A 26,974-nucleotide genomic window follows, 5' to 3' on the forward strand; every position below is an offset into this window, starting at 1 on the left:
ACTATTAGGAACCAGAAACATCAAGTAGTAAGAATATCAATTCCTTAGCACTGATGGCTCTTAACTAACAGTGCCCGAAGGAACCAGGGAGCTGGCCTGGAACATGACCCTCTAGGCAGTCAATTTATTGAGCTGCCACTATCTACAAGGCCCAGGGCTAGATCTGTGGAGTAGATCAACGCTGGAGGCAGAGTGTGCCCTCAAGGGTTGTACATTAGAAGGGGATGAGGACACACAGCAAAGTGCTGTAGGACAAGCAGAATGTGGCAAGTGCCATGAGAAAGCCAGGAAGGTACCCTGGCACTGTGGAAAACAGCCTGGCAGTACCTCCAGCGATTAAACACAGTTTACCATGGGTGCTGGCAACTCCATTCCTAGGTATATACTCAAGGGAACTGAAAATATATGTTCCCACAAAAACTTATGTATGAATGTCCAGAGCAGCATCAGTCGTAATAGCCCCAAAGTGGAAACAACCCAGTATCCGTCAACTGATGAAAAGAAAACCAGAATGTGTTCTGGCCACACAATGGAGTATTGTTCACCCATAAAAAGGAATGAAGTGCCGATTCAGGCTACAGCACGAATGGACCTTGAAAACATTACGCTCAGTGCAAGATGCCAACACAAAAGGACACGTATTATGGGGTTCCATCTATCTGCAGTGTTCCTAGAGGCAGAGGGGAGGTCAGCGGTGGCCAGGATCGGGAGGGAGTGGGAAGTAGCAAGTGGATGGTAATGGGTACGAGCATTTTTGAGGGTGAAGAAAATATTCTGGGATTAGACAGGGGTGGTGGTGATACAACCTTGTGAACTGCACACTTCAAAATGGTGAATTTTACGGTATACGAATTCTATTCCAAATACAAAAACAAACAAACAAAATTTGTTTTTTAAAGAATTCATCTTAGGGGTTCAAAGCTGGCAGAAAAATCCACACCGGGTTGGGGGAATTGGGGCGCTATCGGGTCACGCATGTGAGCCACTCCCCTCCATTCTTTGGGTGGGCGCATGGTTTTGACTCTCACCACAATACTGCTCAAGACCCCAAATTACACCTCCACCTCCCAACGCCTTGAGTTCCAAACTCATTTCAAACGAAAGGCCAAACACACATGGCCTCCCAGAGGCAGTTCAAATCCAATCAGCGCTAAGCTAACTTCTCATCAACGCTGACCCCAACACTCATCCTTTCCTCCCATCTCCCTGCCCCCTCCACTACCACCCACATGCAACATGCGTCTTGCCTGAGTCCAAGCTTAGGGAGAGGGAGGGATGCATACAGGGAAGGAGGAAGGGGGTTTCTTTTAACCAACTGCATCAGTTCAGTCAACTTTAGGGAACCACAGTGCGTGCGGCAAGTTTCCGAACCCCATCTCCCCAACGGCTCTATCCACTCAATCATCAGCCAGAACCCTACGATTCAACTGACATTTATTCTAATTTGTCCTTTCCCTTCCCTCTCTCCCTCCATTCCTCAAGGCTTTACGGAGTTTGGCCTGCTAAGTATTTCTCAGGTTTGTCCCCTTTTCTCTAAAATGTTCCTAAACGATCTCTTCAGTTATAACTCTGTCGAATCCACTTTTCATAGTTCACAAAGCAGTGGTCTCAACCTGTAGTGAACACGTTTATCCGTAAGTATCTGGGGGTTGGGAAGACTGTAGGAGTTGCTTGCTAAAATGTAGATTCCTGAATCAACATCCCCGATTCAACAGTTGAGTCCTGGAATCTAAGTTTTTATAAGAACCCTCTGAAGCTACTACCTAGTCATTCTCAAGACTCAGCTCCCCTCTCACCTCCTCCCATAAGTCTTCATTTATTCATCTAAATGAAGGCTCCCTCCTCAGCAGCCCCTACCTACATATACACGTCTATGTATCAATATTTATCCTCTTCGACAGAAATGGTTTCAGTGGCTGACTTCACAACTAAATTATAAACTTCCTACGGGTAAGTTCTGTGTCTCTAGAGCTGTCTTCTTTGTGCCCTGGGCAGTGCCTGGCACACAGTAGGTGCTTAATAAAGGTAAGTTGAACTAAAGAGAACTTTGTGAATAAGGGTGGACATCAGCGCTTGATAACACAGATCCAGCCATGCTTAGCTCCCGTGTGTCCCCGGGGCAGAGGCGACCCTGATGGAGTGTGACTGGGGTGCTGAGGCGTGGAGATGAGCACTGACAGTGGTGTTTCACCAGGCACTGTGCTGGGTGCTACATACATATTTACCGAGCACCTACTGTGTTGTAAGCAGTGTTAAGTTAGTTAGCGTATGTTCACTGCTTTTTGAACAGAACAACTCTCTAGGAGGTGGGATTAGCTCATTTTACAGAGATTGGCATCAAAGCTAGAGGGGCTCAAGCACAGACTGGGCACCAGAACCCAGGTCAGTTGGTTTTCAAAACCCACCCTGGTTTTCAGCATCTCCTGCCAACTGTCAGCCCATCCTTGTTGCTCACCTAACGTTGCCAACATGTAATGTGGTTCAGGCACTAGATGGAGCGTTAGGGGAGAGGCCAGAAGAGCCCTAACTGCTGTTCCCCACCGACCGTATCCCCAGCTGAACCTGTCAGGCACCATCCTGCCACTTGAGGTGGACCGACTACTCTGAAGTGCTGAGTGGCAAAATGATACTGTGATTTAAAATAAGAAAGATGTATTTGGTGTCGGCCCCCATTTCTGGTACAAAGCCCCTAAAATCTTTGGAATTTCCTCAGTGTGATGAGAGCAATAAAGGTGTCTTTTGTTATGTATAATAAGCCCCCTTTCAACCATGTTAAAGTTTATGTGAATATAGTGGTTTTTGAAAAGCCCCTAGACAACCTACGGAGGGGGCTGGTTGCCAGGGGAACCAACCACGTGATAAGAGGATTGGAACTTTCAGCCCCACCCCGACCTCTAGGAAGGGGAGAGGGGTTGGAAGTTGAACCAATTACCAATGGCCAATGATTTAATCAATCATGGCTCTGTAATGAAGCCTCCATAAAACCCCCAAAGCATGGGGCTTGGAGAGCTTCTGGGTTAGTGAACACGTGGAGGTGGTGGGAAGATGGCACACCTGGAGGGCATGAGAGTTCTGTGCCCCTTCCCATATATTTTGCCCTAGGCATCTCTTCCAGCTGACTGTTTCTTTAATTGCCTTTCTAATAAATTGGTAATCTAGTAAGTAAACTGTTTCTCTGAGTTCTATGAACCACTGCAGCAAATTAACTGACCCCAAGGAGAAGGTCCTGGGAAACTGTGATCTACAGCTGGTCAGTCAGAATCACAGGTGACAACCTGGACTTGCGATTGGCATCTGAATTGGGGTGGGGTGCGAGGGCAGTCTTGTGGGACTGAGCACTTAGCCTGTGGGACCTGACGCTGTCTCCAGATAGTGTCAGAATTGAGTTCAATTGTATGACACCTGGCTAGTGTCTGTGAATCTGTGAATTGTTTGGTGATCCACATATTTGGGGAGCAGAAGAACCTGAAGTGAAGGAGAGTACTGAGAGCAGAGGAAACACACAGGAGTGTTCTTCCCTTGGCAGGTAAGATGCGGCAAAGAGAAGGACAGTCTCACCATGACTCCCCTCGTCTTTGGCCAGCTTTGCCCTGAAATCCAGGAAGCAGAGCGAGGAAGCTCCATGCCAGAGCACTGGCCCATTCATCTGGCTAGTAATAATCAATAAGGCTCAGAACGGAACGCTGCGGAAGTGAGCAGAAGACATTCCACGGCTTTGAGCCCATGGTGTGCATTTAATATGGTGGAGCCCCAACCAGCTTCATACGTGATCCCACCTGGTCTCCACATAAGGGGACTCACAGGTAAAGTAGAGACTCAATAAATATTTTCCTGTCTGACTTCCACTTTCAAAATGGTTTCTGGGTGTGGCTCCATCACTAGCTGGACCATGAGCTCATTTCAGAGAAAGGTTAAGACCATCTTACCTGGTAATCGTATCGGCTTCCACGGGGCAGAGTTTGGCACGTAGGCGTGCTTTGTGGCGGTGACGATCAACTGGCTGCCCAGCTTATACTGGAACTTGATGAAGGCGACGCCATCTGTTCCCGAGCTGCCAGAAGCGATGGAGACCTGGTTGGTGAAAATCTCAATGAGTGCATCCGGCACAGGCTGATGGGTGCTGGCGTCACTGATGTGAACCTTCAGCGTAACCTCTGGATGAGGAAAAAGCAACACAGAACAACGGCTGTTAACTGGGCGACTTCAACAGCGATTCTGCTGTAACTGCGATAAGAGGTGGAAAGTGCGGTATGATAAGGAAACCTAGATCTACGTCCAAAATATGAGTCATTTTAACCGGGGAAAATTTTCTTCTTAGAGATCCTGTTTTAGTTTACACGGTTTCCTATTTTGTTCAAAACCAGTGATCCTCATAAGCTGCTTTCTCTTCCTTCCACCCTGCTCGTACCAATAAATAACTGACATCAAAATCCTATCCCTTTAAGACATTGCGCAACAGACAGAATACTCTTATCCTTCCCAGCACTGCCTGCAAACACAGCCCCAGGAGGCTCCAGCTGTTACAGAAGATGCTAAGATTGGCAGCCATATTCTTCAATGTCCCAGTGAACATGGATACAGGCAGCCCAGGACTGCTGTGCTGGTAACCATAAAGACTAGACTGAAACAGAACCCACAGAGCGGAAGATGAGAAGTGTAGAAGGAGAAAAAAAATTAAAAAGTAAACGTTTGAAAAGATCGATCAAGCTGAGTTATGAATCCTGGCAAACAACAGATAACGATGTGAGCAATGGACAGATTCAAATTAATGTTAAAAAATCAAAGTGGAATGGATCATTTTCATTTATTTATGCAAGAGATGTTTATGAAGGCTGCTACTCTGTGCCTAGAATTGTGAATAATTGCAAAATACAGCCGTGAAGAAACGGAGTAGGTAGGCAAGTGCTATGCCAGAGGGACATTTGGTGCAGGCACAGGGGGCACTGACAGAACAGCATATGCAAAGGCTCAGAGGCAAGAAAAAGCCATGCTTCCTGGAGAAATGGAAACAGGTTCTGAAAGCTGGATGGAGAGTGCGAGCGATCTGCGGCCCAGCAAGAGACAAGGCTAGAGAGGTAAATGGGGGCCAGATCACTCATGGCTCCATGAGCAACCTGAAAAGATCATTCTTTATCCCAAGGGCAATGGGAAGTCAATCTGGCTCTGGGTGAAGGATGAACTGGGGGAGAGGTGAGACAAGACTGAGCAACTGGTGAAGAGGCCTCCGTAATCAGGAAGAGATGACAAACCAGATTCCAGCATCACAGGGGACATCAATGAAAGGATTATATTCCAGCACAATCAGAAGTGTATCCTGCTCCAATAAACCCCTGTCCCTTAGGTGTAAAGGGAGTGGATGGTACCCACTGACATAAGTGGCCTGACAGTAAGGGGAGGGCGGCATGTGGGAGCTGCCCCAGTGGGAAGTGCCCAGTGGTCCATGCTCCAGAGTTCTACTGCGATCCACACTCTGGTTTTCAGTCTTAGCTCTACCAAGTTGTAGCCACGTGACCTCGGGCAAGTTACTCATCCTGTCCAGATCTCAGTTTCCTCATCTCTAAACTGGAGATGATAACAAAACACATTGCGACATACAGGTGGAAACATGTATCTCAGCGCCTTACTGAGCAAGCCTAAACACAAGCGATTACCATTTTGTTATGCCAATCACTATGCTTGAAAGCATAGAGTCTGAGGGTGTCAGGCCGGGGCACAGACAAAGGAGCTGTAGGGAGAAAGGTATGAAACAAAGTAGAGGGACAAGACAACTCTCCCAGGGGTTAACTTTATATAAAAGCTCTTCCTCAACGGGCAACCACATTGCGAAGAATTTCTTTTGCTTTGAGGACCTCTGCCCTGGTAACTTGCCAGCTAATGATACTAGAGCATCCTTTTCAACATTGCGAATTTCAGTCAATCATTATCTCACCCTCTTATTCACATACTGACTTAATACATATCTTGACTAGACAACAGGCAAAGAATTCTAGACCTAGGTGCTATAGATTTGTACAAAGTAAATGTCTCAAATCCTTTCAGAGAGAAAAAAAAGTGCTACAGAAACTGAACTATAGGAAGAGAAAACTAATGCCAAGGAGGATAAACTCAACATCATGATAATCAAGGTTATGACATTACGAAACCTATTCAGTTAATTCCCTCCAATCTTCTCAGTGTCATCTATCTTGATGCAGATTTGCAGGATGTACTCCACTCCTGTGCTTTCTTATTTAACTCCATCTTCCTCATCCCCAGGAGGTACTCGAAGTTGTTACATAAATTAACTCAGCTTTCATTAAAATGCACATAGAAATCTTCTAGAACAGCAAGAGTGGGAAGGTGGTTTTGTAGGGCTGCATTGATGATTTATGTAATTTTATGGTAATGCAACATTTACTAACAATTGGGATTGCAAGGGTTCTGCTCTCTCTGCACTGTTTGCTTAGATGGCAAAAGCAGCTGAGATTTGGGAAAAGCTAAAGGATTCCTATGTAAACAGAGAAAGTAGGAGTTCTACTGTAATCAACATTCTAAAGTTTACCACTTGAATTTTTTCTCATACAGGAAGCCTAGTTTATATTCTGCAATTTGTATACTTTGGAAGAGATTATTTAGCTACTTCTTTTGGGGTGAAAGGACTTAAAAAAAAATCAATATGGCTAGGTAATTATTACAGACCGCTGGGGTATAATTTTTTTCTTTTGTTTTGCAATTCACCTTATTCATATGATAATATATGATGAAAAGTCCTCCAGTTCAATAGCTCTAGATCTAGTTCATTGTTAAAAAAAAAAATAGATTTTCTTTTTAGAGCAGTTTTAGGTTCACCGCAATATCGAGCAGAAGTTATAGAAATTTCCCATTGGGGTATCGTTTTTCTAGAGTAACACTTAGAAGTAGATTATCCATTCAACAGCGAACAAAATTATCCCTACCAGGGGAGTGACCTTAGGACTAGGTGAGTGAGTCACTATTTAGGAACACTACTGGTATTTTGCAGATAAAAGGAAGACCCTATAAATGGCCCCAGACCTAAATCGCATTAAGATGTTTCTTTGTTGGCCAGTGAGAGCTTTGGGAGCCTGCTGAGCTGAGGGACCGGGTAACTAAATCGAAGCTGGAACATCATCCCTTGACTCCTTACGATACACACCCATCGCCAAGTTCTGATTTTAATTCCAGAATACATGTCTCAAAGCAGGCCTTTCTCTCCCAGCCTCGTTAACAGTGCCCTATTTCAGGCCCTCGCCATGTATCGGACCGCCACTCAAGCTCTTCACAGAAGCTGCCACTGTCCTCTGACCCCTGAAATCCCACTGAAGCCGGAGCGAGGTATCTGAAATATTGATCTGACCACTTCCTGTCCCCCTTCAAATCCTTTTGTGACCCCACCAAATGTGGCTGAGGGCCAGATGTAGCTGGCTACCTGTTTCAGTATGGTCCGTGAGCTAAGAATGGTTTTCACACTTTTAAATGATTTATTTTAATCCGAAGAATAGTAGTTCATGTCACATGAAGACTACTTGGAATTCGAATTTCAGTGTCTATAAAGTTTTACTGGGACACACCCACACCCAGTCATCTACATACTGCTTAAGGCTGTTTTCGCGATGCAGTGGTGGCCTTCAGAAGTTTTGACAGAGACGATATGGCCTGCAAAGCCTGAATTATTTACTTTCGGTCCTTTAAAGAAAAACACCTGCCAGCCCCTCACTAACCGTTACACAGGAGAGCATAATGGAGAGGGGTCCTACTTTCAATGGGGTGGTCAGAGAAGGCCTTTCGAGGAGGTACCCCTGAAGCTCAGGCCTGAAGGATGCACAGGAACCAGCCCCAAAGGCGCAGACAGAGCTGCGGCGCCCAGGTAGGAATGACCTGGTTGCCTGAACGGTGAAACTCAGCGTGGGGAGAGCTCATGGCAGAGGCCCTCCCGCCTCGGATGGGTGGTTCAGACCACGCACTTCCCACTGCCTCCCAGCGTCTCGTGTGGTTGCTGGGCCCCTCAAGTGTAGTGGCTCTCGTTTCGTAAAAATCATTTTGATAACCTCAAGGCTGGGCCTGGTACCTAGAGCCAGCAGGTATCAATAAACATTTGCACAAGGAATGAAAGACTGTGGAGTGAAACCAACCATGCCCCAATACAGCATGGCCAGTAGCCACCTGTGGCTGCTCAGTACCTGAAATGTGTCTAGTGTGACTGCAGAGCTCAATTCTTCATTTAATTTTAATTAATTTCAATGTATAGGCCCACATATGGCTCGTGGCTCCCATATTGGACAGACAGAATGTTTCCATCCCTGGAAAAGGTTCTATTGGACGGTGGGGACCATGCATTCATTCCACACTCTCATCTCAGAGTCTGAGTAAAGAAATTCAGGGGATGAGAAGAGTTCAACAAATTCCCAAATAAAATACGTCTGAGTGTCCTGTGCGGCCGAGTTTTGGCGGCCCTCACGGATTTGACCTTCCCTTGAGGTCCTTGCAGTGACTTAAAAGGCTCTCTGTGACCTCTCCCCACCCAAACTACATCACCTCCAGCCTTCACGCCCTCCCCCACCACCCCCACCGCCATCCATGCAGCTCACTCCCTCGCCTCCTTCAGTCACTGCTGAAATGTCACCTCCTGAATGAGGTCTATACTGACCACTAGCTAAGTTTTTAAACTTTTATGATGAAATTTTTAGAACACAGATAAAGACAGAAAGACTAGTATGGGGAAACCCTCTTCACGGATAAACATATTTCAAATAATGTGTTTCCCCGAAAATAAGACCTAGCTGGACAATCAGCTCTAATGTGTCTTTTGAAGCAAAAATTAAAATAAGACATGGTCTTATTTTACTATAATATAATATAAGACCAGGTCTTTTATATAATATAATATAATATAATATAATAACACAACATAACATAACATAATATAATAAGACTGGGTCTTATATTAACTTTTGCTCCAAAAGACACATTAGAGCTGATTCTCTGGCTAGGTCTTATTTTCAGGGAAACACGGTACCAACTTTCTACCGTTTTTGTTTCATCTACTCAACTTTCCACCCTCCCTCCATCCCTCCCTTTTCAATTTTTTTACTGGAACATTTTGAAGCAAATCTCAGATATCATATTTGGTCACATTATTTCCCCATAAATATTTCAGTTTACAACAGATAAGGACTTTAAAAAAAATATCCAAAATGACATTATCATACCCAATTCACTTAACAACCTCTTTATATCATCTCATACCTAGTAAGCATTCAATTTTCTGTGTAAAAAAATTTTTTTAACAATTCTGACCATCCTATCTAAAATGTCAATCCAACCCCACCCTACATGTCTGATCTTATCCTGCTCTACTTTTTCTTTTATGCATGACACTTATCAATTGTAGTATGATTATAGTTTGTGTCTTTATTAACTCTCTGATTACCAGAATGCAAGATTTTTTTTAAAAATGGCATCTCATTGTTCTTTCATTTTTTTATTTATTCATTTATTCACAATTTAATTTAATTTTTTTTTAAGGAGGGCACAGCTCACAGTGGCCCACGTGGGTCTCTAACCGGAAACCTGGTTTTATTAGCACCACACTCTAACCAACTGAGCTAACTGGCCACCCCCAGAATACAAGCTTTGAGAGAGTTGTTTTGTCTGTTTCTTTTTTCTTCTTTATTCATATATCCCAAGCACATATAATAGTGTCTGACACATAGTAGGTACTCAATATATATGCCGAATGATCAACTAAAACTTACAGGCATTTCTGGATATCATGTAGTATGTGACCTAAATATCCCTGGGTTTCTTTGTTGTTGTTGCTCAATTTATTTCTTATTCATTATTGTTTTAAATAGATACTATCAAAATTCATTTGAAAAGCATTAATCAATTCAGATAACTAATTAATTATAATTAATCAGAAAATATTTCTTGATTAGCTACTGTATGCTTAGCATGATACTAGGTATCATGGGAGATTAAAAAAAAGAAAAACGATATGGTTCTTGTTTTGAAGGCGTTTACAGTTTTTTGGAGATAGACAGAGTTAGGACCAACCCATGTGCCAGAGAGCAAAAGGAGTGAAATTGGGTAAGACAGAGTTAAAAACATAGTTAAGAAGCAACTAATGAGGCCTGGAATTTATAAACAAAAACAAAAACAAAGAAAGTAAAAAGATCTGAGAGTAGCCTAGAGGTCGAGGTGATATAGAGATGATATTTAAAAATTTAAAAAAGGGTTCCCATGCGCCATACTGTTGAACTGGAAAGGGCACTAGCTGTACAGGTACATACGACATGACTATTGGTTCTGATTGTGGGTGATCGAGTTCACTTGGGGAATGCTTCTTGGAAGAGATGAAAATGGAAGCTGAGACTGGAGGGAGAGGTAGCCCGGGAAGATGAGTCTTGGCGGCCAATCCAGCATCTTCTGAACAGCCGTCCTTCATGTGAGTATGTTCCCACATCACACATTTAGCCAAGGCAGAAGACAGAAACTTGTTTGCCCAGCCTCCCTGGTAGCTAAAACGCAGGGAGGCTGGGCTCCGCCACTCTGATACCTTCATGCTGCATTCTGATTTGGAAAACAGCAACATAAAGCAGCAGTTGCTTTTTCTGGCCAAAGGGGACCGTGGAGGAGGCATCTGGTTTGGGGACTGCTGTGCAAGCTGCCGTATCTCAGCAGGAGGGAGGGAGGCTGTCCCTGGCTCAGTCTCACCATATGGCTGAGGCATGGTTTTGGCTGTGAGCCTCGTCCTCCCAGAAGTTCTATGAGCTAACCAAAAGCTTTAATATTTTCTAGTTAAACCAGCTCGAATGGATACTGGTGTTGCACTCCCCAGGTTCTGTGCTATCCTGGCATGGCACTAGATGGCTGAGGACCTTTTCCCTGAAATTGCACCACCTGGTTCTCCCATCCCATGGTCTTCCTCTTCAGTATCTGATGGTCCACCTCCCTGGGCCACGAGGTGCCCAGAAATTTGGTCAAACATTACTCTGGGCCTTTCTGTGTTTGGGGATAACATGAACATTTCAATCAGCAGACTGAGTAAAGCAGATTGCCCTCCCTCATGTGGGTGGGCCTCATCCAATCAGTTGAAGGCCTGAATAGAACAAAAAAGGCTGACCTTCCTCTGAGTAAGAGAATTCCTTCTGACTGACAGCCTTTGAACTGGGACATCAGCTTCTTCCTGCTCTCAGACTCGAACTGGAAGATCAGCTCTTCCTGGGTCTCCAGCTTGCTGAGTCACCCTGTAGATTTTGGGACTTGTCGGCCCCCATCATTGCATGAGTCTATTCGTTATAATAAATCTCTTTCTATAAATGCATTTATGCATCCTATCGGTCCCGTTTCTCTGGAGAACACTGAATTACAGAGTCCCCATCATGGGTTCCAATTTTGTCTCGGTGGTTGGAGTGTGTGCTCAGACCTCTTCTCCTTACACACTGTCACTCAGCCCATGTTTTCCTGATCAGGAATTCAGTCACCGCCTCTAGATCATTCTCAAATTTCCTTCAGTCCGTGGTCGACTCAAGAAGGAAGAAACAAGTGCTCAGGAATTCTTCCTCCAGCATGAGTCAGGACTCCTTTGCTCTTGGCAAACGTGAAGTGTTTGGCTCTGTGGGCACAAACTAGTCCATTCTAAGTGGTACAAAGAACATCTGCTTTGTGGGTAGAAAACTAAACATTGTCGTTTAACCCAGCATTATCTTTTAGTCGTTTCCTTTCTACCTGCCAGATTTAGAACTAAATGCAACAAGGCAGTTTCAAATTGTTGCTTGAGAAAGAGCGCCTCTAAATACCAAGTTTAGAGCAAACATAATGGCAGGGCCATGAGGAAGGAATGACAGTCCATACTCCACAGGCGCACGGAACGACTCCCCTCAGTATGGAATAAAACTGCCTGCAAACACAGGCCACTGAGAAAGCATGCCTTGTTTTGCCTTCTCCCTCTTCATCTTCAAATAATTTATAGCTTGAGTTCTTTTTCTACAAATGACAGAATGTACTTATTTTGTAACTTCTCACCCAAGCTCCAAAACCTACAATTCTCAATGTCTCTCTTACACTGTTCCTATGATCTCACCTAAAAAAGTTATCTGATACAATCCCAGTCCTCATGATGGGTGGTAGCCGGAACCACTCAGACGTAGATTTAAAGTACAAAATGAAAACATGATTACTCATCTTGGAGGAAACGTCTCCAAAAAATTCTAACCAGTTTAAACTAAAAGAATGCTTTAGAACTGTTCAAAAAAAGTAAGAGTTGAAGCAATTACTGGACATCAAAATGATGCTAAATACAGCTAGACCAAAAAGAAAAAAGGAAAAAAAAAAAAGAGCCGTGGTTCCAACTTTCAAGAATTTTTCCACAAAAATCAATGAATACATATAAACCTAACAATGTCCTCATTTCAGTCAGATCTAGTAAAGTATATAGCAACTATAACATGGAAATGTAAATATGGTAAATGTTTTTATAAGCATCACACAATATCCTCCATAATTAAACAAGAAAATTATGATGAGGCTAACACTGTGGTGACAAGAAAACCCACAAGTATTTGTAAGAAAATCACTAAAAGAAACCATTTTTAAAAGGCTTCTGTTCTGTTGGTGGTATAAAACTTTCACAAAGGCACAAAGCGCCCTTAGGAGAACTTGGAAGAATCTGGAGCTGTGAAGTTAATGAGCAATATTAAGTACATCTATAAAATTAATATACACACTTTAGCCAAGCTCTAAAGATCTATTGGAAGATGCTAGTGAAATGGTTGCCAAGAGAATCTGGTGAAGGAAAAATTCTACGTATGTGTGTGTTTCCAGATCTTCTATCTACAAATATGCATTTTTAATTTTTAATAGATTTTTGTCTAGGGCTAGGTCAAGTGCAAAATTACATGGCATTTCATCGGAATTAAAAAACCCTCAGATATTCACTTTTTTTTTTTTTTTTTTTTTTTTTAGGCAAGTCATTTTTCTCTCTAGGAAGAGACCAGAAAGAAAGTGCTAAGTGGGAGCTAGTAGTGAGGAGGCTGACTCATTAGTGGCTTTTAGAATTAAAGGGGAAAACCAGGTCAGAGGCAGGGCTTGCTGGAAGGCTGTGAATGGCCCAAGTGTGTGAGGCTGTCCGGCCCTAGGAGTTGTATGAAAGAAGATGAAGGTCCTTAAAGCAGCTGAAGCTTAGTTAATGTGGTGAGTAAATTATACATATGTGTTTATCTTTTCAAAGAAAGAGATAGTTAACTATAGTGCACCTATTATTAACATTTTCTTTTCCGTTTCAGAAAACGCTGCAGTATTGGAGGGTACTTCAGGGTCTTCGACAGGAGTGCCCATGACGACTGGGGAGTGGGTACGGAATGATTCATGGCCATACTCTGGACCTGGCTGCCCGGCTCCCCACGTATTTGTTGTGTGGTCTCAGCCAAGTGCATCAGTCTCTTTAAGCCGCCATTCCTTCATCCAAAAAAACAGGGATTCCAACTTCTTTGAAAATATTGTAGGATCTCTTGGAGGACTGGCAATCATGTTTGTAAGGGATCTGCTAGCACAAGGTTTTTCCTGATCTTGCCTCCTGGCCCTCACGCCTCTAAATTTCCCTGGTGACACCAAACCACAAATCACCACCATCTCTCAAGGGGAAAAGCCTCTCAATGGAAGAGAAATGAAAAAGGAACGCTAGTGTGCTTTTTGGAGCACAGGGCTGTGGACAACCTGTATTTGAGCCTCATGTCTCCACTTCCTGCTTAATGCCCTTAACTAGTTTCTCATCTATTAAAAAAAAAAAGGAGGTAATTCTCCCCCCGCTCACCACCAACCATCTCAGAGAGCTAAAGTGAGATAGTGACATGCTTCGCATACAGGACAGCACACAGGGAAGGTTTAATACCTGTTCGCCATTTTAGCATTAGCTTATTGCTTCCCAATATTTGACTCAAACGAGGATCACCAAAGGTCTTTAGAAAGTTTATAAAGGCCTCCTGAGGGGTGGACCGCACATGACTACATACAGTTCATGGAAAATACGTCTTTCTCTTTCATACCCACCACTGACACAGGGACACAGGGAGCTGGGGGAACAGCAGAAGCCATTGTTAGGAGAGACTTCTCCATGGGTCTCTGCATTTCTGCACGTTCTGTGAACAAGGCACTGACTAACCTTTGGGGTGGACTCTCTTCAAGAATGTTTGTTTAGTGAATATCCATGCAAAAAAGGTAGAGAGCCTCCCTCGGAAGCAAAATATAAGTCTTATCACAATTTCAGTGTGTGTGTGTGTGTGTGTGTGTGTGTGTGTGTGTGTGTGTGTGTTGTTGGCCACCAGCTGGATATCCTACAATTCAATTCAATTCTGACACTAGCTCCTTGGAAACAGTGTCAGATCCCACAGAGGAAGGGGTCAGTCCTACCAGACTGCTGTCCGCTTCAAACGCCAATCGCAAAGTCCAGGTTGGCACTGGTGCTTCCAACTGACAGGCTATAGATCAGAGGTTCCCACAACACCTTCCCTGGGTTGGATTAATTTACTAAAGTGGCTCACAGAAGTCAGGAAACATTTTACTTACTAGATCACTGGCTTATTATTAAAAGGCTCAGGAACAGTCAGATGGAAGAGACGCATAGGGCAAGGCGTGGGGAAAGGCATGGAACTTCCATGCTTTCTCCAGACACGCCACCTGCCCCAAATCTTCAAATGTTCACCAACCCGGAAGCTCTCCAAACCCACCCACCCCCTTTTTTGGGTTTTTATGGAGGCTTCATTACATAGGTACGATTGATTAAATCATTGGCCAGTGGGGACTGATTCAACCTCCCCTCTCAGGAAGTCTCTGGGGTAGAACTGAAAATTCCAACCCTCTAATTACGTGGTTGGTTCCTCTGCTGACCAGCCCCCATCTTGAGCTGTGGTCCAAAGGTCACTTCATTAACCTAACACAAGACACCTTTACTATTCTCGATCATTTTGGAAATTCAAAGGGTTTCAAGAGCTCTGTGCCAGAAATGAGGACAAAAACCAAATATATATTTCTTCTTATAAATCACAATATCATCGACAGGCATGCCTATTGCCCATTATAAAAGATTTGGTTTCCCAAGCTCAGAGTTTGTCTCCTGTAATGTAACCCATTGCATATGCAGTCGTCAGGTGGCCCATTTTGAGTTGCCCTATGGGAAATGGGGCTCAAGGAACTGGGGTAAGAATGCCGGTATTCTGATTACCGATATTCTAGCTACTTTGCTTGTCTTTAGACAAGTAAAGAGTTGACAGGAGCGGGCTTGTGAGCTGGCTTGTGAGCTGGCAGGACGGGACAGGCAAAGATTTAACAGGAGCGAGCTTGTGGGCTAACAGGAATGAGTTTACACATTAACCGCTTGGCTCTGACTCCCCAGGCCAGCACTGCACCTGACGAGCACCTTACATCCATCATAGGTAGGAACAGAACAGGTCCCAATCACAAGGGCCACCCCCTGCACACTAACAAATACCCATCATAGATGGGAACAGAACAGTTCCCAGGAGAAGACAATCATAATGGCAGCCCCCCTGCAAGCTGACAAGCACCTACATCCTGCATGGAAAAATATAAAACCCCAGCACTTCTTCTCATTGGGGCAGCTCTCCCTATCGGGCTCTATCCTGGCAAAACTCCATTTGCCAGTATCTCTCTCTTACTCCTCTGTCTCTGCAGCTGTCTTCATCAAACTGCTCTGGCAAACTTCTGCCAATATCTCCCTTACCCCTCTGTCTCCGCAGCTCTCCCTCTCAGACTGCTCTGGCAAAACTTCTGCCAGTTCCAAACAGAACTCTCTTTCCCCCTTTTTAACTTTCAATGGATCTTTTCTTTGGATACTCTTGTAGAGTCTCGTAAATTCTTTTTACATTTGTGAATAACCAGGGGTTAAGGCTACATCAGGACAGCTCCCGCTACTGCTGTGAATAATAAACAGTACTTTCTCTTTGACCCAGAAGTATTGTGTCTTCTACCATCGTCTATATAACTGTGGCAAGCTGACTTATTAGCTGGCTTACAAGTAGGGCAGAATTTCAGACCCTTCAAAAGTTTCTAACAGCCTCCAAGGACCTCAAGAAGTCCAGGAATTAGGAAAGCATTGAGGCAGGAAAAAAGTACAGTAGGGTCCTCGGAGAAGGGCCGAGAGCCCGAGGGAAAAAAACCAAGAGACAAGGCAAGTCCCAAGATTTGGGTAATGCCTTGGGGCTCGTGAGGGTTCTTTTTACAAGTGGACTTCTAAATTCTGAAATAACCCTCTATCAGGGATGAGCAAACTTCCCTTTTTCTCTTGGCAAATTCTAACCATTCTTACTGCTCATACCATAATTACCCTCCCAACCCCCAAACACATACACACCAGCCACTCTGTTCTACTAACTTAACATGGTCATTCCAGTATGTTTCACATGGGCCCAGCCCCACAGGACAATAGGGATAAAAAAATGCTTCCACTCCAAGCACTAGTGAGCATTTTGTTTGTTTTTAAAGCACTGATTATTTTAGTTCCCTTTCAAATCTTAAGAGTTGAATGGCCATATTTAGGTCATCACATGCAAAGCCTGATGAGTAGAATTAAAATTATATGCTAATTGGGTTGGTAGTTGCTATTCATTTAACATTTGAAAATGTATATTTGTTTAGTGAAATACCATTTCTCCTTTTTTTCAGCTGTTTGATTAAATTCTGTATTAACGAGAAACCACTGTAAAGTATGCGCACTCCTTCCTACATGTTACAAAACCTTATAATGTTCTGATTACCACCAATATTTATGAAATCCAATTTATAGGTTTTCCAAGAAATTTAAAACTTCACAACACAATTTAAATTTCCTGCTTCATCTGAGGAGGGGAAAATCTGACTATTCTGAACAACAAAGCACTGTTCCTTGTGATTTTTTTTTTCCATGTTGAACACCAACATACAATAGTTTCCAGGCTGTTTAAGTTTATAGACTGATCATTATTTTTTGCCAAATGGATTAATATTTCACTTTCCAAACTTTATAGCTCATATACAAACATCAGTGTCAATAAAGGGATTTGATTTTCCGCTCTTGTCTTGAAAAATGAGCTCCACATTCCTCTTTATTGCCAACTCGACTAATACTTGTGCAACATAGAATGGAGATTTACTTTTCCAAGTTGCAGTAGAGAAGGTCTGCCATGCTTCGTCTTACGCGTGTAAGTCAAGGCTATTTTTAGCTCTCTTTCACAAGGGCATTATTAAATGTCACCTGTCAAGTGGGTCACAGACATATATTCTACACTGAATAATCATTTGGCTTAGACCAAGAACTCAAAAGCTATTAGAGTGGCAGGGCCAATGATTACATCCCAAAGAGAGCCCACTGGCCAAAGTGTAGACAGAAAAGTCCACATATGAAAGAGATAAAAGTGAAGTCTCAGGGCGGCCAACTGCTGATCGGCCTAGCCTCCCTGGTTCATTGGGCAGGGACAGTTCACCGGTGCACTCAGGGACATTTCCTGGGACTGAAAAGCGCACCTTCCCACTGGGAACGTGAACCGAAAGAACCTGAGAATGGGGGAAGAAGTCCTGGGAAGTGTCAGAGGCTGCTTCCCCACAAATAAGCAGTGGGCTGGCTCTGGGCTGTGCTATAATCTTTCATCCTTCACTTTAGAGACGAGGAACACAAGGTTGTCATTCAAGGTTACACAGCTATATAGTTTGTAACTGGGACGGGGCTGTAAGGGTGAGTAGGTCTATTAACCGTGTCTTTCCATTCGGGATGTCTGGGGCTTTGACAGTTCAGGGCTTTGCTGACCTTGGAGGGACTGCCCTTCCCAGAACTAGTGAATTCTTAGGATAGCAAGCTATTACCTGTGAGGGCTCTGCTGTAAGCATGCCTTCATATGCAAAGTGACCCATAGTTTCCACACCCCAACACCTGCTCAATGGGGCTCTCTCCCTCAGGACCACTGTCCCCCTGCCCTAATCCCCTCAGGGCAAGATACTAGACAATTACCACAGCTCCGATGCCCCAGAGCCTGCTGAAATTATTCCAAGTAGCCAGTCCTAAGCCACCTAGCCTGCTTACCCTGCCTCAGCCATAAGAAACGCTCTCGCCCACCTGTCCCCTGCTCCCTTTGCCTCCTAACCCACCCTGGTACTTCCCCATGTGCCCTCCATGCCACGCCCTGTCCTCCAGGGAACAAATTGTCTTTTCAATGACAGCTGTCTCCTGATCTGCTGGCCTCGCCATCCCCGAATCCTAATAAAATCTGTTTTAAAACAGTAGAGGACTCCAAGTTTTCCTGGCTGAGGATAAGATATGAACAAAGTATTGGTACACACCTAGTTCGAGTTATACTTGCTCTGAGGAAGAACTTTCTAAATGTCTTGGCTGTATGAATAAACAGTATGTTGCACATCAGAGAAAATACTTCAGCAGTGGGAGGAGAAAATGACTTGTGAGCGAGGACCAAGAGGGGCTCAGACCAGACCCGAAGAATCTCTGTGTTACCTTCCAGACTCTGACAGGCGTAAAATGACCTAATGTAGCAGAGCAGTGAATGAGACATCACAGACTTTCAACAGCAGAGGATCACTGAAGATTTCTGGGCAAGGGAGTGAAGCGATTCATCTTAAAACAGTATGCAAAATGGACTGCCACAGAGGGAGGCCGCAGGCAGAAGGAATAATGAGGAGATTCCTGTTGAAGTTCAGTCCCAAGACTTCAGTGAGGGCTTCTTCGTGCATATGTACATATGTGGGATGGTAAGGACAGAAATAGGAAAAAGGGTAAACTTGAACTTGAACCGGCTGCCTGACAAGCATGGACATTAACCTGCAAAGGACCCACCTAAGCAGTGTACAGTCCAGACATAATATGATAAATATATCGTGGGTGTCACGTTAGTGTGTAACTTTACTGTACATTTCTTGCTGGGGCCAACCTCCACATTGGGATAAAGCCCATTTATCCGAATTATTTGATTCAAAAAAGACTACACTATGGAATTAAGTGCAGGTGTTTCACTGAGGCTACAAGTATAGTATTTTTGGTTTTCCTTTGAAAAAGTCATATTCAAAATATTTTCATGCAGAGGAAAAAAATGTTTAAATCATGCTGTCATTGATACCAGTCAATTTAATTTATTTAGCTTTTCCAGGATGAAATGTTCTTTTTTTTTTTTTTAATTTTATTGGGGAATATTGGGGAACAGTGTGTTTCTCCAGGACCCATCAGCTCCAAGCTGTTGTCCTTCAATCTAGCTGTGGAGGGCACAGCTCAGCTCCAAGTCCAGTTGCCGCCCCCAATCTCCAGTTGCAGGGGGTGCAGCCCACCATCCCAAGCAGGAACTGAAACGGCAACTTTGTTGTCGAGAGTCTGCGCTCCAACCAACCGAGCCATCTGGCCATCCGGCTGCCCTTCCGGAAGCTCAGCGACAGCTCGCTGTCCTCAATCCAGCTGTGGAGGGCGCAGCCCACTGGCCCATGTGGGAATCGAACCAGGAATCCTGTCATTCAGAGCTTGTGCTCCAACCAACTGAGCTACCCGGCCGCCTGAGATGTTCTTTTGAAGTCCACTGTCAAGACCATCTGATTTGGGGTGAACACTCTTAAGGATGAACAACCCCAAAAAAAGAAATGAAGGCAGTCGTAGGAAACTGCAAGCTAAACAGAACAATCTGCACACACAGAGTAAGCAATGACTTCCGGATTTCCATTTTTTTGCCCAATTAGGTCACATCTATCTTCTCATGAGAACTGAATTCAGCAAACATCCACCATGGCTACATTCCCGCTAGGTCAAGCTTTCTAGAACAAGGCTTTCCCATCACGCCACAGGGACTCTGGAGTGAACCTGGAGACCCTTTCCAAGGCCTCGTGTTGTGACATTTTGTGGGTGCAGACACTGAGATCCAATGTACTGTTGAGATGGTCTTTGTTGGGTGATCTTAATTCTGGCTTCCAGGAGTGTAAGGAAGACCCCGCCCTCATACCCTCAAGAGGCAAATACTTTGACTTGTTTTTCAGGAAGCTGAGAATCAGCATAAACTCTACAACTTCCCACTCGCTTGTCTGGAGCTGTTGGATGCCATATACCTGGGCTGTATGGGGGATGAACCTATGACCTTGGTGGAACACAAATGGGGTTCTAAAACGCTTGAGCTAATGGGCCACACACAGAATTAAACAGTTAAAACTTCATTCTAAAATAGGAAGGGACTTGCGACCCCAAAACAATAACATCCACCATCACAAAATGTGAATATATTCTTCCAATACTGTGACGGTTCCTTTCAATCAACCAACCAGTGAATTTTGATGCTTATTTAGGAGCACAGAGACAATGGGGGAAAATGAAAACTTTTACATTTAATGGAGTAAACATTTTTGTCATTTTCATGCTGTCTATATTTGCACATTAATCTTTCAAAATCATTGCTTATTATGCACACAATCCATTATACACTATGTCCAAGTATACAGAGTAATTACGATTTACTTAGGAAGGGTGTGTACTGTATTTAACCAGAAAGCAAAACTGTTACCTCATTGTAAAAGCTAATAAATGTTAGGGAGATAAAGTCTTGTAAATAGACAAACATCTGCTAACATTTAGATTTTAAAAGCAGAGAGTTAGTTTTTAAAGATATGGAACAGTTCAGACATGCTATCTCAACAAAGTCTATTTTGATCAATATTTTCATAAGTAACTGCTTTAGCTTTTCAACTTTAAAAAAGCAAATATAATCTTAACACAAATAGCTATTCCTTATTGCAAACCTAGTCCTACTTTAAAGTCTGAACATTCTGTTTTCTTGCTCATTTCTTAGTATTATGTAATTTGTAAATAATAAATTAATGGATGGAGAAAACTGACACACAAATATAATACCCATCAGAGGGAAGCAGAAACCAAGTTTACCTTATTGCCTAATGCACATATTTACTAAAATAACCAATACTCATAGCACGTGAATTTAAATCCACAAAGAAAACAAAGTATTTGGAAGGGAAGAATTTAACACGTAAAATCTCATTTTAGGACTTGAAGAAAATCAGCATTTTTTGTGCCTTCTTTTCTGCAAGGTGAAAAACCACTTAGTAATTAAAAACACAGGAAAACAGAAAATACTGCGAACACTTTAATGTAGAAAACTTTCAGTGACCATTAAGTTATTTTTGCTTAATGACAGAGTCAATCTTTAATTAGGAGGAAAGAAGAATATAAAAGGTACGTGTAATTTCTAAACTCCGATCTCTAACTTTGGCAGGTCTCTGGGGTTAGTTCTTAAGTGATAGGTTTAAGTTGTCTTTTGGATTTAGGACCCACCAGCCTGCCAGTAAAAGAGAGTTGAGCTTAACTAGCCAATTGCACTTGATAGTTAAAGATTTTTTCTGGCCTTGAATGACCCAATGCATAAAAGAATGACCAGCTGCCAATTTCTGTTGCAATGTTTGCAATGGGGGTAGGTGTGGATTGAGAAAAAGAATTTGGTGCGAGAGGAAATTGGTGGGAAAGAGTAACATAAAATTGCTAATTAAAAAAAACGAACCTCTTATACATGTACAGTTTTATATATTACAGTCTTCAAATAACTAGCACATAAGTTCTATTATTTGATCTCAGTAATAATCTCATGACATAGAGCAGGTAATGTCCTTGGTTTATAGTAAAGGGTAGTATGACTAAAAAGCTTAAAGATGCCCTAAAGATGGCAGAGAGTTGAGATGTCAACTGGTCTGGCCTTGTGGCCCAGCAGTGCAGCACCATGGGACATCCCCCCACCGTGCCCCCCGCCCCCCAGGCTAGCAGCCTGACCCCTCTCAGCTACACCCTACTCTAAAAGCTCTCCCCAGCTGGCCTGTCTTTACAAGAAAACTTCCTTCCTGTATAGAAATCTGTTGGGTCTAAGCATGGATCCTCCAAAGGTCTTCTCCTTCCCTCTCTGCTTCCCTGTGCCTGGAAAGCAGCTGTGGCCGGATGGACCTTAACCACCAGGGGCGAGAGGGGAGGGAGAGAGTCCCTGAGAAGGGACAGAGCTGGGCCTGGGGACCAGAGGGATGCAGGGAGGTCGGGAGGAAGCTGCCCTGAACTATTTCTCTTCTGAGCCTCACCTCTGCTTTTCATGTAGGTATAGCCCACAAGGTTCTCCCCAGACCGCCAAACAACGCACCTTACAATTACGGCCTTCCTTTCTGTAAAAGGGGCCACTTCTATTACATCCAGAGACGAAGCATTTCTGTTTGAAGACTGAGCAGGAGTTTGCGTTTTTCTAAGCACCACAGGGGACTTGGGTGCGCCTTCTGCCAGCACAGGTATAAACATCTCAACGTGTGGTTTCAAAATTTTCCACGTGCAGTTAATATTTCAGTGAAACGGAGTGGAGGGAGAAGACAGAAAAGGAAGTTCAACCCATACTCCCTTTTAAATTATGTTGACCCACTTGGTGCAAATGTAGGTAATGTTTAAAGAACCCGTCTGCACGAAGTAACCTTGCCTTCTCCGTATGATTTTGTTTCCTCCTTTAAACGGATCTGATCTCCCTCCTGCCATTAAGAACGAGGAGTAAATATGGCTTAATCTCCATCCATCCTGGGACTCCCTTAAATGAGCTCTAAGACACTGCTCTGGGGGTGCGTAGGCTGAATTCCTAGGCACTGATTTCTTCCTCCTCTAGGAGGAATGGAAATACTTGATACCAGGGAGAGGAGACTGTGTATAAGACACTCCTAGCTCTCCTCTGTTCTAGCCTTTCCCATGGAGTCAGGGGAGTCACTTCCAAGCATTTCTCATGTGTAGGAAATATGGCCTGATAACAGCTGAATCTAATGGTGTCCGGACAGTGCTGGGCTAAGGAGGTATGGGTACCCCGGGGACACCTAAACGTATCATCCTCCACAGCTTACCGAGCACGATCACACATATCACCTCACTCTATCACTTATCTGTATTGTGAGGTATGCGGTATGCACCCCATTCTTACAGACAAGGCAATGCACAGAGAGGTTAAGTCAGCTGCTTGAGGCGTGCAGCCGTACACGGCAGAGCTGGGATTCAAGCTCCACTGGCTAAGTCGGGTGCACTTCCTGTTACACCAAAGCCACCTGAGATTCAAGTCTAGGCTCTGCCTTTCAAATCCCACCCAACCAGAAAGTTACCCCAAAAGGAGACAGAAAGCCCCTTGCTGACAGAAGTGTGCCTAAAAGAAGAATGGGAAAGAGTGTTTGCAAGTTGCACACTGAGCAGCAAGGTTAGAAACGGCGGCCATGCTCTTACTGATATGTCACCCTCACCCCAAAACCCTCATTGTCACCTTGCTGCTGAACTCTGAAATTAGTCCGTTGCTACGTGGGGAGGTTTCCAATATGTTTTGGCCTTAGAGCCCTGTCTTTACAATGCGATGCTGGAGCTAAGTAACGGTGGAACTTGCTCTGGCTGGAGCTAGTGGGGTGAGGGTGGGGAGAGCAGGTGGCCCTGACTGCCACCTTTTCTCACATCGCCTGCCTTGCCACACCTGGAGGGCTGTACCACTCAGGCTGAGGGCCACAGAAGTGCCCTCTGCAAATTGAACTGTGACTTTGTTTTTTTTAAAATTTGGCACCAGGATGTAAATCAACTACGAATCCAAGTTTGGCACTGATTTCGTCCTGGCATGGCTCTGTCTCTCTACCTGCAGGGGAGAAGGCTCTGGTCTAGGGAAGCAGCCCCAAGAGTTCTGGAGCCTGACTGCACTTGAGGCGAACGCTTCTTCCTCTGTGGAAACACCTGGAATTCTTACTCCGAACAGCAGGAGCACCTCCTCTACGCTGCTTTGCAGCCGTGGCACCTTCTCTCTGTCCCAGCATTCAGCAGCTGGGGCACGGGAATCAGGGAGACCCCAAAGCCTCAGGTGGGAGAGCTCCAGCATCCGTGGCTGAAATGCCCCCAAGTGTCCGCCACTAGCTTCCCAGCCCCGGGCAGCGGCCTGTTCCATGACTGGGCAGTGCTGAATACAGAAAATCCTTCTTTGTCCTGACCTAAAATGTTCCCTTCTGTAACTTCTCTCTCCCTGCTGTGCTCAGTGGGGCCTCGGGAGGCAAAGATGAACACTTAGCCTCCCTCCGAAAGCCCCAGCCTGGCAAGAATTGGGATATGACCATATCTAACCCACAGACTGCCTCTAAATCAACAAGATATACTGGTGAGGGTTAGCTTTGTCATAATAAAGGAACTGACCAATTTCAAAACGCAGGAGACCTGGGCACCTGCAGATCTGCACTTGTGTGGTTTTTGCATATTTCTAGTCTTTTATGATTAAAACACATCCAAACTAAAAGGAAAATTAAGGTGCATAAATCAACATTCCCAGGCTAAAGAAAAATATAGGCTCCCGGGGTAAAGATCTCCATTCACAATTTACATTGTCATCCTTAATTTGGAAAAAAATTTGCATACAGTGTATTTCTGGGAGCCACTTCAGGATTTGCAGGAGTGTGGGATCCCAGGAAAGCCTCCACGTTCCTGAAAGAGGACGATTCGTTTCCTGCCGGAACAGAGGAGAACTTTGCTGAGTCCACAGTCTGAGCAAGAGGGAACTGCTGCTGTCCTCTGTCCTCGGTCCCCAGAGTTCAATACAATGTCACACGGGGATCTCGTCTCTCTTCCCTTTATCTTTCCTGAAGTCTTTTCTGTCTCCTGCAGATATTTCCTGTGGACAATGTGCTTCCCCGATCAGACCCAGAGAAGCCCATTTCCACCGCCAAAACCCCATGATGGAGGGGTGGCATGCCAAGAGTCTGATCACATGGTATATGGCAGGACAAACCACCACCCTATGCTTGGAAAGGATTTCAAAATAGGAGGCCGCATACAATGGGATAAAAACACAGCCCTGAAGGCACGCCATCATAACTCGGATCTTGACATTGGCAAAGAAAAAAAAAAATAGGAAAGAGAAAGAGAAGTCCATTTGGCATGTTTTGGAATTATTTTATTTAGCTGATTAACCAAATATTCATTTTTTAAAAAATAGTAGACCTCGGCACTTGCAGATTTTAACTTTTATAGTTTTGACTGTTTGCAAGTCTTTCTGAGGCAGGCACTGTGGGGAAAACTATCATTTCCCTGGGACAGGAATCATGCTCTCTGTATAAGGAAGACGGTTTCTGGCCAACTACACAACCCCACGGGCGTCATGTGGCACGGAGTTCTCTGTGAGTACCAAGTGATTTCTGGAGGAAACAGTTCAAGGGACCCCGGCACCCCTCTTCATTTCTGGGGCCAGGCAAAGAATTTCACCCTGACCCACAGAGGGTGAGTGAGGCCCCAAATGGCCTGCCTTGGTGGTGTGGCTGGGGTAAAGGTCAGGGAGCACCTCGTGCAATGTTTCACTCTCCTGTTGTATGAGCACAGGTAGGACAGGCCGGAAGCTCCTGAGAGCTGGCCCATGGCCCAGCCTGCAAGGCTGCAGCAGCAGGAGGCTGGACCAGCTCCGTTCGGGCCCACCTCTCTCTCCTTCCTCTGGAGTCAGAGGGCGTGCTGGGGATTGAACTTGCCTTTCCTCATATAACAATGGAAAATTCTGACTCCAGTTTGGAATTAGGAAAGAGGCCTTTTTTTTCTCTCTCTCTTTAAATCAGCTTTATTGAGATAAAATTTAGATGCAAAAAAGTCCACCCATCTTAAGTGTGGCGTTGGATGAATTTTGACAGATGGGTACATACACCACAATGGAACCACCACCGCGATGCCTAGAAACATAGAACGTTTCCATTACCTCCCAAATTGCCCTGGTCTCCTGGCCTGTTGTGACCCATTAGATCCACCTCAAAAAGAAAGGCAGAACGGTTTCTACCCTGGAGCTAAGCAGCGCTGCCGTTTACTCGCTGTGTGATGGGGGCCAGGCGTCTAATCTCTCTTTGTCTCGGTTTGTCCATCTGTAAAACGGGAACAGTAAAGATATGCACAGCACTGTACTTTGTGTGTGAATGAGATGACGGGTAAGTGCAGAGTATGTGGATGTGTGTCTGGCTAGACTTCCCTACGTGTCAGCTGCTGTCACATTCATCGTCACCATCCTCACTGTTATCATCATCAGAAATGGAGGAGCTGACTTCTTACGACTGATTTTCCCTCTTTGGGAGGGCGCTTGTGACAGGCCCCTGGAGCAATCACGTTGTAATACTGAATTATCCCACGCTTCCAACAGACTTAGCACATAGGCAAATACATATTTAGTCACAAAGGTCTTAGGAAACACTCCTCTCACATAAGAGTTTATTCCAACTAATCAAGATTGCTGAGACCTTGATCACAACAGGCAACCATCCTTATTTATTTCCCTCAGACTATCCTGGGGTTCCCCCTCAGGCCCAAGCTCAGGTCTTAAGAAGCTCTCATACTCTTAAGGGGATAAGGAGGAAATAATATTCAAAACATTGGACTATGTGTGTCAATTATATGGTGTGGTAAGTACAAAGCACTTAGATTTGTGTCTGGCATAGAGCAGAGGGCTGAGGATTGCACCTTTTCCCCCGACGATCAATATAAGGTAGAAAACGAATACAGAAAAAATATAAAGCAGCAGAAAGAGAAAAAAATCCCACACATGAAACCCCACCTCCAAGAGGCAACTAAGTGTACATTTTGGTTTCTTTTCTCTCGGGTTTATTTTGTTTTTGATTTTTAGCCATTTTTCTCTACATAGCAGGAAGCTTATAGTATATGTACATTTTTATTTTTTACAGGTAAATCAGCATATACCTATTTCCCTTGTCACTAAAAATCTGTGTTAAAGATTACATAACATTCCATCTTATGGATTATGCCACAGAATTATTCCCTAATTTGGACCTGTAGTTTGTTTCCAGTTTTCATTCCTATAAATAATGCTACCAAAAATTTACCTGTTTTGAACAACAGACATGTTTTGGTTTATTGAAAAGCTGTATTTTCTGTGTAGACCGTCTGGGCTGCCTGTGGAATGTGCAGGTACCACAAGGCCCAGAGGAC

At 44.2% G+C, this 26,974-nt stretch overlaps 1 protein-coding gene across 1 annotated transcript in view; it reads right to left on the reverse strand.

The window, feature by feature from the left end:
• FAM171A1 (family with sequence similarity 171 member A1) overlaps window positions 1-26,974 on the reverse strand; it is a 116,186-nt gene that overhangs the window by 46,846 nt on the left and 42,366 nt on the right. The window contains exon 2 of the mRNA XM_033100772.1: window positions 3,927-4,154. Coding sequence (XP_032956663.1) covers window positions 3,927-4,154 — 228 coding nt within the window. The remainder of the gene's footprint in view (window positions 1-3,926; window positions 4,155-26,974) is intronic.

The sequence above is a fragment of the Rhinolophus ferrumequinum genome, assembly GCF_004115265.2.
Source record: "Rhinolophus ferrumequinum isolate MPI-CBG mRhiFer1 chromosome 5 unlocalized genomic scaffold, mRhiFer1_v1.p scaffold_110_arrow_ctg1, whole genome shotgun sequence".
Lineage (NCBI taxonomy): Eukaryota > Metazoa > Chordata > Mammalia > Chiroptera > Rhinolophidae > Rhinolophus > Rhinolophus ferrumequinum.